Below are 16,328 nucleotides of genomic sequence, written 5' to 3'. Positions count from 1 at the left end.
GCCACAGTCATCGTGCTATGATAGGGATTTCTGCCCCCGGATTTAGTCCAGATTCTCACTTTTTCCCTTTTTCCAGTTTGTTTCAGATGTTCCTGGCTACAAGAGCAGAGGCCAAGCTCTTCTCTTACCAGATGGGACAGAGAAAGAGTCAACTTTACCTTTTCTGGCTAATGATAAATGGCAGTGAATTGTCCTCCCTGCCAGACACCTAACCAGCACTGTGAAAAATGGGGATGGATCCCCATGGTATAACTTGTCCAGATCTTCTCAAGGCTGCTGGGATCTCTGTTCCCTTTGACCTCAGTGAAAGCAGGACAAGGCTCTGTCACAGCTCTGACCACTCTCCTCCTCTTCAGCCCGTAGGAAAAATTGCTCAGGCAGTTTCAATTACCAGAGGAATCCTCTGCCTCAAAGTATTTGGGGAATGGGTGGAGTTGGCAACTCTTCCCCCAGAGAATTGTTTCAGACTATCAGGTGAGTTGCCTCTGTGGGATAGAGAGGGAAGGGATCCTCTCTATTGAGGAATTTGTGCCTTACATAACAACATACACAAAACACAGGGGCCCCAAGATGAGATTTCCAGAAAAGCTTTATATCTGGTTGCACATCCAGAAGCATCTGCACGGCTGCCATCTGCTTTGCAAAGGCACTGCCGGGAGTGCCACCCCGGTCATGTCACAGTCCTGTGCAGTTTAAACCCCCCGGGTAGCAGGTCCCTCCAAAGCCGTGGGTGCAGCGGCTGGTGCTGAGCGGGGCTGGGCTGTTTCACGAGCCAATGTCGCCCTCTTTCGTCCTCCGGTTGCCACCCGCAGGAGCTCAGGGACCACACCATCCACTGTGGATGGATGGATGGATGGATGGATGGATGGATGGATGGATGGATGGATGGAGGGATGGATGCTCCCTCAAGTGTTGCAGAAAGAAGCCCCACAAAATTTGGAAAGAGGTGGGTCACCCTGTGTTTCCCTTTGCACACTGTGAACAAAATTATAGAATTCCAGGATGGTTTGTAAGGGACATTAAAGACTATCCAGTCCCCCCATGGGCAGGGGCATCTTCACTAGACCAGGCTGCTCCAAGCCGCATCCAGCCTGGCCTTGGACACTGCCAGGGATCCAGGGGCAGCCACAGCTTCTCTGGACACTCTCTGCCAGGGCCTCTCCACCCTCACAAGGAACAATTCCTTACAATATCCCATCTAACCCTGCCCCCTGTCAGTGTGAAGCCATTCCCCCTTGTCCTGTCACTCCAGGCCCTTGTAAATAGTCTCTCTCCCCCAGGTTCTGTCAGGTACTGGAAAGGGCCACAATTAGGTCACCTCAGAGCTTTTCATCTCCAGGCTGAGCAATCCCAATTCTTCCAACCTTTCCTTGTACAAGTGGTGCTCTCTCCTTTGGATCACCTTAGTGGCCTCCTCAACTTCCTTCTTTCCTCCTTCATCTTCCCTCTCTTCCCAGAAGGCCAAATAAATAAATGTCTTAAGGGTTGCTGAGAAGATGGAGCTGGACTCTGCTTGGTGGTGCTGAGCAATAGGACAAGAGGCAACAGGCACAAACTGATGCCCAGGATCTGAACACGAGGAAGAACTTCTTCATTGTGCAGTGACCAAGCACTGGAGCAGATTGCGCAGGGGTGTTGGGCTTTCATTGCTGGACATACTCCAGAATTGTCTGGAGGCAGTCCTGGACAATCCATTCAAATCTTTTGGATTTGAACCTGTTATGCCTTGTTGCAAGAGGACAAGCGAAAATGGGTTCAATTTGAAAGAGTAGGGTTAAATGGGATATTGGGAAGAAAATCTTCCCCATGAGGGTGAGGAGGCCCTGGCACAGGTTGCCCAAAGCAGCTGTGGCTGCCCCTGGATCCCTGGAAATGTCCAAGGCCAGGCTGGACGGGACTTGGAGACACCTGGGCTAATGGAAGGTGTCCCAGCCATGGCAGGGGGTGGAACAGGATGGGCTTTAAGGTCCCTTCCTTTCTGCGATTCTGTACTTTGGAATGACCTGTACTCTGGAATGACCCTACTGGAGCAGGAAGGCTGAACCAGACGGACCCTTGTGGTCCCTTCCAGCCCGTCCCACTCCGGGACAGCCTGAAAAGCGGGATAAACTCCAGAAAGGCCTTTTCAGGGACCTTTCTCGACATTTTCCCGCGACACCGCCCCACCTGACCACCTCTCCCACGTGATCGCCACACGCAGTCTTCCTTCGGGTCGGATCGCGGCGCCACTTCCGCTTCCGGCGTTGCCCGCCCTGTCATGGCGGCGCCCATCGAGCCGCGAGAGCGGCGGCCTTTCGGGAGGCGGCTCCTCACCGACCCCGCCCGGCTTTTCCAGCACAATGCCTGGTGGGTGACGGCTGCCGCCACTGCCCGCTCCGGACCCCCATCAGCCGTCCGGGGGTGCTGCTGCCCCGTGGTGCCGCCCCGCGCCCGGCACTGGGGTGGGGGTGGCCGGGCTGGGTTCGCTCTCCCCTCTCCAGTTTGCCGGACCTGGGCCAGCCCGAGCCCATCCGCGCCGCCTCACGGGGTCCTGACCGAGGTGACCGCCCTCCTCTCCGGACGCGCCTCCAGAGACACCGTCAGGGCGCGGAGCGGGCTGGGGGAGCCGCGGGTGTGGGGCTGGCGGCCCGACAGCGACTGCGGGCCGGACGGGGAGCAGCATCCCAGGGCATGGCACTGCCCTCTGCGGTGCTCGGGAGTGCTGGTCCCAGGGCCTCCTAGCTCTCGGGTATGAGCCCCAGGCGGTCCTGAGCACTTGGGACTGCTCCCCGCGGGGTTCTGAGTCTTGGGAACTGATCCTTTGGGAGTTCCTTATCCTTTGGGATTGATCCCCAGGGTGTCCTGAGCCTTCTGGACTGATCGACAGGGACTTCTGAGCCATTTTCAACCTCTCCTGAAGCAGTAGCTTTCTCAGGCTCCTGCGGTTGTAGCAATTGTTTTATTGCTGTGGTTAATAAAGGTAAATAACATGCTGTCAGAAATCCATAACCTGTCATTTCTTCAGGGAGGTTGTGCCAGGTGTGTGCTTGGAACAGGAGCTTTTTACTGGGGTACAGAAGTTGTTTTAAGTCAGTTAAACATCCATATTCTCTATTTTTGGGATCTGAAGGTATTTTGTATTTTTGGGGTAAATAGATCCACTTTTGGTCTCTGGCTGCTATACCTTGTTAAGAATCAGGTGTATTTAATTTGTAATTAAGTGATACTTATATGTGTCAGCCTGTTATTCCTTCTGGGACCATTCTATACAAAAGGTATGTTACAGAAGCATATCCTTTGTTTTCCTGTGGAAATTCTTAGTCATCTGTTTTTTCACAGACTTACCATTTAAGTCTTTGTTTTATGAGTTAAAATCAAAAGATTAATTCTTTCTGAGACAAGAACTGGTTCGTGGGCCTTGTATTCTGCCTTCCATTCATTTGTTTTAGTGAAAAAAGGCAAATCACTTTAATTACTGCATAGCTGTGTATGTGCATTGAAGTAATTAATAATTATCTATGCTTTAAAGCTTCCTGCATATTTTTCTTATAATTTGATTTCATTTAACACTTACCTTCCAAATAACCCAACTGCTTTTTTTGTTTTAACTTGGGAAAGGCTGTGTAGTTTTGTGCTGAGTGCCCTCATGGTTTTAGCAAGGATCTATTCCCTTTAAATTTGACTGAGCATGCAAAATGGGACAGATGTAGGGTCGCTTCTATTTGCAGTTCCATGAGCTCTTTCAGGACTAGGACACACATGTGCTGACTGTGCTGATGCTGGGCTGGAATTGGGGGCCACACCTGCACCCCTGTCCGTTTGGAGGGCTCTCCAGACCTTTCCCTGTGTCTTTGTGCTACCATTCTTAGCTCTAGTTCATCTTATTTTTCACAACAGGGATAATGTGGAATGGTCAGAAGAGCAGGAAGCCAGTGCCAGAAGTAAAGTTCAAGAGAACAGCTCACGACTATTGCCACAAGATAAACAAGGTACCTTTGGAGAGTGTCTTCATGCAAGTCTTGGCTTTGTGCCAGGAATGGAACAGTCTGGTCAGAGCATCATCTATTCCTCCCTTCCCCCTTTCCCAGTCACTCAGAAGGCATTAACACATGTTTGATAATGGGAAATTGAGGAGGAAGAACCTTTCTGTTCTTAATTTACCTCTCTGTGCCTCTTCCACCTTCACTAGACACTCCTCCTGGCTGGGTGCAGTCAGATTGGGTTGAGCTTCTTTGTCATGTTGGGTATGTTAAATACTTGTTAGTTTTCTTGTCAGCAAACCTCCAAGCATAGAGTTGTTGCCTGTGCTTATTTCTGCTCTTTAAAGCTTAACTACTGGTAGGCAGTCTCTTTTTGCTGGCTTGTTGTGGAGTGAGCCTTGAGCTGATTTTCTCTTTAATGGGTCTGATAACATAGTGTCCATATCTGTATCTACAGAGTAAACAAACTGCGTGAGAACTATTTCATCAGAGGAAGAAAAATTATCTTGTTTGTTTATCCTCAGACAGACAGCAAAGGGATTCCAAAGTTTTTATTTTATTTGATTTAAAGGATACTTATCAATCCAAAATGTACAGTTTACATGTCTCTGAATCAGGCTCAAGGTGCTCAGCGCTGTAGTTAAGTCATGGCTGAAGTCATTCTGAGATGGTTAATAATGCATTTCCTCCACACCTGGTAGAGATCATCCAATCCCTCAAATGATGGTGAAATGGTTCTTTGGTATGGTAAAAAACCTGTCTGATCATGATCTTGTTATACCCTGCCGAGCTCTAGGGTGGATCTGCTCCTTTTGTTCAAATTAAATCATGTGTCACCCGTAAGACGATACTGAGCACTACTGGAACTATTGAGACACTTCCAGTTGTATTCACAATAGGAAATTTAATTACACCAAAGAGTAACCCTCCTAATTTCTTGGACTCCTTGAAGTATCCAGCAGTTTTCCATTGTGATGCCCATTGTGTCGAGTTCATTTTAAAATCTGGTTAGCATTAAAGGGTGCTGTCTGTCATGCGTTGAGAACCTATATGGAACTAGGAAATTGTGGAGTAATTTGCTGTTGGAGCAGTTTGTCAGAGCTCCATGATGTATTTCCCAGACTGAACAATGGAGGCCAGTCAACTGTTGATGGTTGCTATTCACTGGGAAGCATGTGCAGACAATGGGATGGCTGAAAAGTAGGGAAAGCAGCCCAGGAAAACGTGCCTGAAGGGTCTGGTAGTTTGAGAATCAGGATGTCCGAAGAGGAGAACAAAGGCAGAGTATTGGTCATTATGGCTGTATTATTCTGTGGACTTCTTGGGGATGTCAGGATTTGTTCTGAAGAAGGAGGGAAACTCTGTGGGTATGTGGAAAATGTGTCTTCTGGCTGGGAAAAGAAAGACAAAGAAGTCCAAGTTTCTTGGTTTCCTTTTGAGGCTCCATAATTACCCCTCTTGCAATTCAGGAGGTCCCTGATTCTCTTCAGTCTTTGTGAACAGTTACTTTTGTTTGCTTTTCTTTTGCAAACTGAAGGTATGAGTCTGGGCTTGGCTTTGGGGGTGTGCTTTCAAAGGTGAGCAGAAACTCAGGAGTCCTTTTCAGGAAAGTCTTTGGAGGAATCTGGCTTGCACACTGCTGGCACTGTGAGTTAATACCCCAAAAAGGGCCTGAAACATGTGTGATGTGAACTTTTTTGGCTGGAAGTCTTACTGAAAAATTAACATGGTCATATTTTCACTTAAATACATTCCTTGTATAATATTTGTCCACTGGCCCTTGAATTTTTGTGTTTATATTGTTACTGATCCTTTATTCAGGCCTTTGAAAACACCAGGCTCCAAGGTAAATGAGCTTTAAATAAAGCTTCCCCACATGTGGTTTGCAGTATAACAGCTCTTCAATAGCATCCAACAGAATTTTACACTGATGTAAAAACGGAAGAACCCAATGTCTTGTTCACCAGTGTAATGTGGCAAAATGGCTGAGCTGGAATTTTGTCCCATCATCTCAGGTAAGTATTCCACTGCAGTCGGGCTGTCGTGGAATTGTTGGAGGTGGGCAGGAATCAGGATTTGTATTTTTGTTAGGTGAAGGAGCGTTTCAGCCCCAGAAGCCTTGCATATTGCTACTACATGGGAGAAAGGCAGTTCAGGACAGAGCATGCCAGGTTTGGATCAATAGCACTTCTTCCAGCATTAGCAGTCATTGACTTCTTCCATGCAAATAGTGAACTGACCTGGCCCTGCTCACTGTGACTTCAGGTGAAATCATGTTACAAACTTACTGCTTGTGTCTAATATCAGACATTAAAGTTTCCTTCAGCTTGGGGTTTAAGAACTAGGCTTCTTACAAGGAGAAAATCCTTGGAGTTGAGGTAAAGAGATTATTTTTATATATAGTTCTTTGTGCTGCAGGGATAGATCATACTAAAAATAGACGTATGACTGATTAGTGCTTCTTTGTTAAAGCCATTTTTGTCTATATTTGGCTGATGCTACATATTTTTCCAGGGTTCACTTTACTGTCTCACTTTGAAACAGTTTTATGTTCTTCATGAAGACTAAAAAATAAGCAGAACTTCAGCTAATAATGCCCTCCAATCATTTTTATTCAGTGATGCACTTGTTGCCGTGCAGAGGTGGTTGAGGAATTACTTGTTATTGGAATGCAGTTGGGATTTCTGGCCATGGATGTTAATGTCTCTAGATGATTCCAAGCATAGGATGCTATAATTAGGTGTTAATTCCCAGGACAGAAAACTCATCACTTTGGTGAAGTCATAGAAAGTTGCTTGGATTTGTAGCTTCCCATGGAAGAAATAGTTCCCCAAGATTGTACTTGATCTGAAGTCTGTGGAAGTGTGTGGAAATAAGTTTGCAGGTGACTCAAATTTTACTTGAACATGGCTTTATAAGAGCTATTCCAGCTTCCTGTAATACTCATCTCACTTCTGGAATGACCGATTTGATATGAAAATGCTGCTGCTCAAATTAATTGTGTTCGTCTTGAGCCTGTCCACTGGTACTTTAATGCAGTGGTCGCTGTTGACTCCATTCTTTTGTTTTAGTTCATAAATGTGGGATGCTCTGACATGCAAAGAACTGTGGAAAGCAAAGTTACGTGGACTGGACTGCAGCAAAATGTGGAAAACATGCTGTCCTGTTACCTGGAGAATTCTATAAATTCTAACTGAGCTTCCTGCCAAGCCTGGAGTGTTGACTAATTTTTGTGTTTCTCCACCTGAAAATAGGAGCAGTGTGTTAGATAGGAGCTTTCAGCACCAGGCAGCTCTCACAAAATTCCTCAGGAGTTGTGCTCGACACTTAATGTCATCAGGCTCCAAATTAGTTGTTCCAATGAACTGAAAAAGTTAGTGCTGTAGAGGGAAGTAAACCCCAGATTTCTTCATTCCAGTCTCTTTCAAAAAGACATTTTCTGTTGCCAGGTTCCTTTGAATCCTACCAGGAGACCAGTCTCCTCTCTTTTCACTTTTTAAGTCCTAATGAAGTGACCGTGAGGCTGAGTGTTTATGTGGGATTGCAAATTTAAAAGGTGATTTCCAATCAATAATCTCACTTATTACACAGGTTGGTGCATAGATATCTGCAGTGATCCCTCACTCTCTGAACTGATTAAACCCTGAGACCTATTTTTGCTTGTGTTCACAGAGGAATATGAGGTGAATGCTAAGAAATACTGGGATGACTTCTATAAAATCCATGAAAATGGCTTCTTCAAGGACAGGCACTGGCTGTTCACTGAATTTCCTGAGCTGGCATCTAACAGGAGCTCAAGCCAAAATGAAGATTCTGTGCAAGGATTTAGTAACACAGAAGAATCCAAGAATAAAGGGCTGGGAAGCTGTGAAAATGGCCGTTGCTCATTGGAAACCAGGACACAGAGTCAGTTAAACCTGATAAAAAGCCCACCTGCAGGCCACACAGAGGAGTTGGCTGCACAGAAAGGCCGTGAGCTGAGTCAGAGTGATGGGGATTACCCAGGAGCAGCTGCATCTTACCGTATATTAGAGGTAAGAGGTGTAAATTGAAGTCACACATCAAAGCCTGCCTTGTGTCAGTGTGACTGGGACATAAAAATGTGTATCACTGCCAAACAACAAGGGAGCAGATGATTGCCTTCAGTCAGTAAAATGCAAAAATCAGAGGATAGTTTAGAACTTATCTGTTGGGATTCTTTTGGCTCAGACGCTGAATTGGCAGAGCACAAGGACCATAAGAAGTTTACAAGTTTAAAAGCCAAACTATTGCTATCAGATGTTCAAACAAGCATTTTAAAGTCATCTTTTGAAGAAGTTCATTCTTCTACTCTGTATAAAGCTTTCCCTTGTCACTTATCTTTTGCATGTTTGTGCTGACTCCTGTTTGCCTTGGGAGGTGTGAAACAAAGCAATGAAGCCAAAAGTGTAAAGATGCTCTTGGGTTTGTTCCTTAGGGGCCTTGTGATAACAGGAAATCCCAGACTGATACAGGCTTTACCTCAGAGAAGTTTGTGGCAATTATTAATTTTGGACTGCAGACAGCTGGCTGTGACCTTTTGCTCTACCACCTCTAGTTGTTCACTGTAGATATTACTGGATTTGTTTAATACTTAGTATTATATGAAAGTCCTGCCCTTCCAGGCAGAGTTAGTATGAATTGTCCTTCTGATTTTTGAATTTAATCTGACACTTAAGATTTCCTCAGACTTTGGTATTCTCAATGTGCCTTTCCTATCTCACCTGAGCAGTTTAACTAATATTTGTCATTGCAAATCTTCTGTTGTGTTTCCTGCTCAGTCTGTTTCAGTTTCACTTATTTTTTAAATATTCAGAGGCAAGTTCTCCAAACCCAGTTGTATGAGCAATCATCTCTTCAAATGGGAATAAGCAGAAGGAGTAATTAGAGTTAAGCAAACTTAACTTCTCTGTTGCTCTGATTTTCTGTGGAGGTGAATGTAACTCATCCATGGCCTTTGCCAGTGCTTCAGTGACTCATACTGGTTGTTATGCTTGGGTTTCCAGCAAAAACAGCTTCCAAAAGAGTAATAATATGTAGCTTGTTATTAAGATTTCAACAAGAGCTTGCTTAGTGTTTTCCAACACATGTAATTTTGTTCCTCAGACCTTAACACGCTCGGATCTTGCAGGGACACTTAAGAATGGTCACTGCCATGCTCAGCTTTACTCATGAATTCCTCTTCATTCTGTGGCTGTCGCCAGATGATTGAAAATTACCTGCATGATGTGCTGAAGGAATTTTTTTCACTGTATACATCTGCTCTGTTTATGCAGGTTGGCTGTGGGGCTGGGAATACAGTCTTCCCAATTTTACAAACCAACAAGTAAGTAGTGACAAGACAAGAGGAAAAGGCTTCCCACTGCCAGAGGGCAGGGCTAAATGGGATATTGGGAAGAATTGTTCCTTGTGAGGGTGGAGAGGGCCTGGCATGGGTTGCCCAGAAAAGCTGTGGCTGCCCCTTTCCTGGAAGTGTCCAAGGCCAGGTTGGACAGGGCTTGGAGCACCTTGGTCTAGTGGAAGGTGTCCCTGCCCATGGCAGGGGTGGGACTGGATGATCTTTAATGTTCCTCTCACCCTAAACCATTCTGGGATTCTGTGAAGTAATTCTCAGTAGGTTTTTACCTGCATGAGATACCAGCCTCTGAAAAAGAATTGGAAGAATGTTCCATGTGTTCCTAGTTTAGATAGTCTCAGAAAACCCAAATGCAAATGGTATCTTTGCCATCTGCAGCTTCATGTCATTGTGTTTTGAACTTGGAAGCCCTTGGTTTTGGATCCAGAAAGAAAAGGAAGCAGTCTGTTCCATATGAGAATAATGGGCATAAGGGAGCAATGGAATCCATCAGATTTTGCACAGAAACTAAAGCCCAGGATTTCTGGGCTCTGTGCATTTGAAACACTCCTTAATTCCTTGATACAAATGATGAGTTTCTTTGATTTATTGCAGTGACCCAGGCCTGTTTGTTTATTGCTGTGATTTTTCTACAACAGCTGTGGATCTTGTCCAGGTAATCTCACTGGTGACTTATGAAAATGTGGGAAGTATCTGGGGCCAATTACCCATTAACACAAATCTATTCCAGCTGCCAGTGACTCTCTGGCTGCGCTGGCAACTTTCTGGTTTTAGCGAGCCCTGTCGCTGACCCTTGCACTGGGAAATCTGGAAAATGAGCCATCAAAGACTGTAGAAATTAGGGAAGTAAAATTCTCGAAATGTCACATTGGCAGCAAACAAGTCAGCCAGATTTTCTTCCCCTGTGGTTGGCAGTACTTTTCTCAATACTGTGTTCTTTTAGCTGAGTAACTTGAAAACAAACTTGAACCTTGAAAACATTCAGGCTATTTTTTAACTGAAGCTGTTTTTGGTTTGTGTGTGTGTGTTACTGTCACCACAGTCCTGGGAACATGACCTGATTGTTTCTGCACAGGCAGCTGAAGAGAGGTCATGTTTGTCAAGCAGGAGGCTGGAATATAGTCAAAGGACAAATATTCTCAGTTCTTGAGAATATATGAAGTATCAAATGCAATCAGTCACTTCCTGAGATGAGAGGGGAGCACAGCACCAAAGACAGCATCCATTTCCTCCTCTGGATGTGACACAAGCACTGTTTGTAGAAGCTTCTGCAATCTGTAGCAGCAGCTTTAGAAAAGTATGCAACTTGTTAAAGATGTCTAAATCTGATTTTTAAGACTGTAACTTTAGGCAACCAAGTTTGATTTTTGGGGTATAGGGAATATCTGCTTCTGGGTAGAATGAATATTGATTTCAATGATGCAGAGAGGTGCCCTGATGCTCTCACTTACGTAAAAGTTTCCAATTTATCGGTATAAATCTCTCACTTCTTAGTGAGAGTTAGTGGAAATTCTGATCTTAAAATTGCAATATCAGTTTGGCAGGTTTTTTTCAATGCTGATTGTAATGAGACCAAAACCCTTTGTAAATTTCTTGTGTGTAAATATTTTTTCACACTTCGCACCTGACACAGAAGTCCAGTGAGGCTGAACCAGATCTCTGGACACACCTCTTGATAATGTGAAAGTTAAAATACTCCATGTAATACTAATCATGTAGTCCAGCTAATACTGAGATCAGGGTCTGCTACTAATGTTCTTAATTTTTTTCCCTCAAATACAGAACAGTTCAGAATATGATACTTCTCGCTGCTTTGCATTTGTCCATGACCTGTGCAATGACCAAAGTCCTTTCCCAATGCCAGAAGAGAGTCTTGACATTGTTATTCTTATCTTTGTCCTCTCAGCAATTCTCCCAGAGAAGTAAGTTTTAATAATTCCTTCTGATTGCAGAAGATAATTCTTCTACAGCTGGAGTTCTTTAATAGTCTCCTATCAAGGAAAATTAAAAGTTTGTTCTATTTGTGGTCCAGTTTTCCATGAAGCCTCAGAAAATGAAATTTGAAGGTATTTGCTATTGTAACCAATTCTGGCAGAGGATAGGGTGACTTTAAGGGGCTAATGGTGATTGTTGCTGGGGTCACTGTTCTGAGTCCCAGCCACACTGAGCACTCACTTTGGAAAGTATTCTGCTGGATTTTCAGGCTCAGAAGGTAGTTGAATTTCTCACATGTGAGGTGGCAAGACGGAAGGGTTCAGGTTCAGAAGAAAGGTAAGTAAAATGCTGTGGTCTTAGTGTGATAATTGTTACAACCTGCACTAGTCTCTTTTGTTCCCTTTAGTTTTACTTCACAACACTTCTCTTGAAGCTCACTTATTACTTGGTTTACAGAAACCAGTGGAGATCTTTTGTAATCAGTAATAGAGAGCAGTTAATCCCTGCTGTGGCAGGATGTTATCCTTGTAGGAAAAAAAGCAAAATCGGGGAATGTCAAAAAATAGAGGCAAAATAAAATCAACCCACCATGCTCTGGGAGAGCTCAGAATGCTGCTCACTTTGGGTAGCTCTCTATATGAAGCTGAAACATGTAGAACTTTATTCCATCTTTTTGGAAGGAAACAAGCATGATTTTGCAGCATATTGAGCACTGCTGGTTTGTTCTTCTCTCAGGATGCAGTGCATTGTGACCAGACTGAGTCGCCTTCTGAAACCAGGGGGAATGATCTTGTTACGAGATTACGGACGTTATGATCTCGCCCAACTTCGGTTTAAGAAAGGTATTTCCTTTTCGCTGAGAACTCTTGCCCTATCACTAGTAGATTCTGCTTCTCTGGAGCTGTGTCTGCCCTGTTTGGAGGCAGGTCATTAATTCCCCAAAGCACAATGTGTGCTGGAGAAGCGCCTGTTGTTGGATGGCAATTGTTGATTTTTAAGTGATCACTGGTAACTGTTTATATCTGTCTTGCCCTTAGGACAATGTCTGTCTGATAACTTCTATGTGAGAGGTGATGGCACCAGAGTCTACTTCTTTACACAAGGTAAGAGGCCAGAAACATGCTTCTGACCATCGAAAAACATCCTTCTGACTCTCCTCACTGCTTCTTGTCCCTGTGCCCTCCAGTTTGGCCACTAGATCTTTCCAGCCTCTTTCTTGGAACACTGTGAAATGTTAAGTATCTACCAATTAAACAGTGGCTTGGGTTTGTCAGCTCCTGGTACAAGCATGGCATGGTCAATTTCTTAGTGGAAAATCCTTTAAGAGGAAGAGTCTGTTAAGAGGTGTGTTTGCTACCCTGGGAAGGGTGGGATTGGAGGAGCTCTCCTTGTATATTTGCTGCAGATGATGGAGGGAAATGGATACCACTTAGTAGAACTTCCCTTAATTTTCCTGCTCTCCTCTAAGGAAATCAAAATGGTGTGGTTCAGTGTTGCTATTGTATTAGGGTTGGCTAAATAACGACACATGACACGCTTCTCAGGAGCCTAGGCCTCGTTTATTGTACATCACATCCTTTGAGAGAGCAAGACATGATTGGTCCTCAAACCAACACCTCACCATTATTGGCTAATTATAAATAATGTCTCTTCATAAACATCTTGCAAGTAAACAGCTAGTTCAAAACACCAGTTGCAAAAATTGTTTTAATTCCTTCTCACAGTTCCAGTGTGGGAAAGTTATGTGGCTTGCTTTCCCACAAACTCTGCTGCTGCCTGATATTTAAAAATCTCTTCTCTGACCTGGCTGTCAGTTCAGCATGGAGCTGCATCCACAGTTCAGCATGGAGCTGAGGCAGCCCCTCCAGTTCTGCTGCTGCTTGCTGTAAGCAGCAGTTGTTATTCTCCCAGTTTATCACCAGCTGCACCTCCAGTCCCTCCACTACAGGCCTCTGTGCGCTTCTAGTCAGTTCTAGAGCAGTGGCACAACTGAATTGTTCCCCACTGCACGAGTTTTGTTTGGCACAACAAAATTAATGTTTAATGCATGTTTGGCAAACACCTCACCATGGAAAGCACCCGATAAAGGAGCACAAGTTGAGACCTGTCATACTTTTCCTACAGAAACTTCAGACAAACCACGTGCTTTGGGAGTAAGCTCTCTTCCTCCGCAGGACTGGGGCACTGTGAGACTTATTTGCTTAGTCAGGAATACCTGCCAATGATCTTGTTGAAGCCTCAAGGGCTCTTAGTGCATTAATTGGGCCCCAACAGGGTGTGGGTTTTAAGGATTTTTTTTTTTCTTTCCCAAATTTAACCTTAATGAATCCCATTCCCCTCCAGCCTTGGCAGCACAGATCTTACTGCCACTGTTTAAAAGCATAGGTCTGATCCTATTCTTTGCCCTTGCAGACTCTGAAATTCCTCTGGGCGGGGGGGAAGGAGTGGCTCTGTCCAGCTTGCCAGAAGATGCTCCTTATTTGGTTACTAGAAGCAGTACCCATATTTGAAAGTGCTACTGTTTTCTTTGTCAAGTCTCTATAATTCTAGATGTACTCCAGATAATTATTTTCTTCTTTGCTAGAAGGCAAACTTGAGAAACTGTGATGTTAAACTCCCCAATAAAGTAGTTGAGTCTTGTTTGATCATTTCCTTGCCAGGGTGAGACCATGGGTTTCCTCTGGCTCATTTTCAGCTTAGCTTAGCCCTCAGTGTGAGCAGGTATCAGTTAGAGAAAAGCTATGGTCTCCTCAGTGTCCTTCTCTCTGCTTCCAGATGAATTAGATAATCTGTTCACCACAGCTGGGCTGGAGAAAATCCAGAATCTGGTTGATCGGCGATTGCAAGTGAACCGTGGGAAACAGATGACGATGTATCGGGTGTGGATCCAGTGCAAGTACTGCAAGCCCACTGCCCTCCAGCCATGAGGCATGTGGATTTTGGGCCAGAGCCTCTTCATCTCCTTCTGGTGACGTGTGTGATGCAGTTCTGCACACCTAGGACCTCAGTGCCTTGTTCCATGCCTGGCATCACTTCAACTGAGTTTTTCTAAGAACAAATGCCCTGAGAGTAGAACAAGCGGTATTTTAGATGTCAGAATCACAGAACATACTGAGTTGGGAAAGACACATGAAGATCAAGTCCAGCTCCTGGCTCTGCACAGGACATCCCAACAATCCCACCCCATGCCTGAGAGCGTTGTCCAAACCTCCTTGAGTTCTCAAAGTTTTGGGGCCATGACCATTCCCTGAGGAGCCTGTTCAGTGCCCAACCACCCTTTGTGTGAAGAACCTTTTCCTGATATCCAGCCTAACTCTCCCTGGACACAGCTCCAGCCATTTCCTCAAGTCCTATTGCTGCTCAGGAGAGTAAAGAGATTGGTTCCTTCCCCTCTGCTGTCCCTCAGGATGTTGAAGATCCCACTGAGGTCTGACCCCAGTCTCCTCCAGCTGGAGAGAACAAGTGTCCTCAGCTGCTCCTCATATGGCTTCCCCTCAAGGCCCTTCGCCGTTCTCATGGCCCTTCTCTAGTGGCTTAATGTCTTTTTTGTGTTGTGGTGCCAAAAACTCCCCCCAGCACTTGAGGTGAGGCTGCCCCAAAGTGGAGGAGGACAATCCCCTGCCTGTTCAGGAATGCTTTACCTAATGCTCCCAGGAAACAGATGTCCCTCCTGGCTGCCAGGGCACTACTGACTCATGTTGAGCTTGCCATGGACCAGGACTCCAGAGTCCCTTCCTGTAGCTGCTTGCCAGCCTCATTCCCCAGTCCATCCACACATCTAGGGTTGCCCCTTCCCACATGCAGAATCCAGCACTCTCCATTTTTGAACTTCCCATGATTGGTGATTGCCCATTTCTCTGATTTGTCAAGGTCTTTCTGCAGGCCCTCTCTGCCCCTGAGAGACTCAACAGCTCCTCCCAGTTTACTGCAGACAGCAAACCTACTTAGTATTCCTTCAAGTCCTGCATTCAGGTTATTAATGTGGATGTTGAAGAGCACAGGCTTGAGAAGGGAGCCATGTAAATGTCATGCTACTGGTCTGAGTTTTAAAAATTATTTATGGTTTTAACCTAAGGCATGATGTCTTACAGCAAGTGAGCAACTTGAGTAGCAACTTGTTCATACTCCAAATTTCCACATGAAACAGGAGAGCTCTTGACTTTATCTCTGTTTTGTGTACTCTCGTCTTGGGAACATACATAGGAAGGACAAATCTGTTCCTCTCTGCAGCTGCTTACTGATACGAATCCCTTGGCCAGCTTATCTTGTGGAGCTATTTCCTAGTCATTCAGGTGTGTGCCAATCCATGAGTTAAAATACATTGATCTGAGGGCAGCAACTGAGACTATGTGAGTCTTTCTGTTCCAGCTTTCCCTGGATGCCTCAAGGTGTGGAGATAAAACCTGTGGAGAAAGCAAATGCTGCTGCTCTGCCCTCACTGTCCACAGGGATGTCCTCCAGGGAACCAGTACACAATAGCTCAGGTGCTGTAAATTCCTCTCAGGTAGGGTTCAGGTTTTCAAAAGTTTGCTGATGCCAGTTTTGGGGCACCTTCTGAGTGCAGCAGATCAAAAGCAGCTAACAGGACCAGGGTTTATAAATAATTACCTGCTTTTTCTACTGGCTGCAGCTCTCGGGTCACAAACTGCCCTGACATGGTGATGTGCTAAACCCAAGCAGATGAGACACTTTGTTTGATCAGAAATCTGCAGGATGTTTAATTGTTGCACTCTTGTTTAATTTCTTAGAGGAAGCCAGCACTGTGGCTTTTGAAAGGCATTTCCGTGTCTCTGACAGTAAATACCTTTTATCTCAGCTTGTTTTCTTCTCTTATTTTCAGGTAGTGATTTGACAGGTATTAGAATAAGTTTTGTGCTTTTCAGTGGTGGTTTGATTCATATAAATCAGGCTTGCAAAAACCTCAGGTGCTTGTGTGAGCCTGGGTCACCATTAGGGAACTACAGTTTTCTTCTCCTATTACAAGTCTCACTAGTGCCTGCCCTTTAGTTGTAGAATAAAAAGCCTTGGCTGGTATTTTTTGCCTTTTTTTAGTTCATGAA

At 44.9% G+C, this 16,328-nt stretch overlaps 1 protein-coding gene across 1 annotated transcript; it reads left to right on the top strand.

Moving 5' to 3' along the window:
- Positions 1-2,250: 2,250 nt before the first annotated feature.
- LOC136301898 (tRNA N(3)-methylcytidine methyltransferase METTL2-like) lies at positions 2,251-16,083 on the top strand. Its single transcript, XM_066205137.1, has 9 exons — positions 2,251-2,346; positions 3,877-3,968; positions 7,632-7,993; positions 9,254-9,303; positions 9,928-9,988; positions 11,116-11,255; positions 12,004-12,110; positions 12,306-12,371; positions 14,044-16,083. Exons 1-9 carry the CDS (start codon positions 2,258-2,260, stop codon positions 14,193-14,195), a joined length of 1,119 nt encoding a protein of 372 aa, XP_066061234.1. The 5' UTR covers positions 2,251-2,257; the 3' UTR covers positions 14,196-16,083.
- Positions 16,084-16,328: the final 245 nt, after the last annotated feature.

Source organism: Chamaea fasciata, unplaced genomic scaffold (assembly GCF_029207755.1).
Source record: "Chamaea fasciata isolate MVZ Bird 193981 ecotype frontalis unplaced genomic scaffold, bChaFas1.0.hap1 SCAF_27, whole genome shotgun sequence".
NCBI classification, from domain to species: Eukaryota; Metazoa; Chordata; class Aves; order Passeriformes; family Sylviidae; genus Chamaea; species Chamaea fasciata.
This window is presented reverse-complemented; position numbering and strand designations above follow the sequence as displayed.

Coding starts and splice junctions, on each gene's coding strand:
- LOC136301898 (XM_066205137.1), top strand. CDS start 2,258: ATGGCGGCGCCCATCGAGCCGCGAGAGCGGCGGCCTTTCGGGAGGCGG. Junction 7,994..9,253: donor CATCTTACCGTATATTAGAG/GTAAGAGGTGTA, acceptor CTGTTTATGCAG/GTTGGCTGTGGGGCTGGGAA. Junction 11,256..12,003: donor TCAGCAATTCTCCCAGAGAA/GTAAGTTTTAAT, acceptor TTCTTCTCTCAG/GATGCAGTGCATTGTGACCA.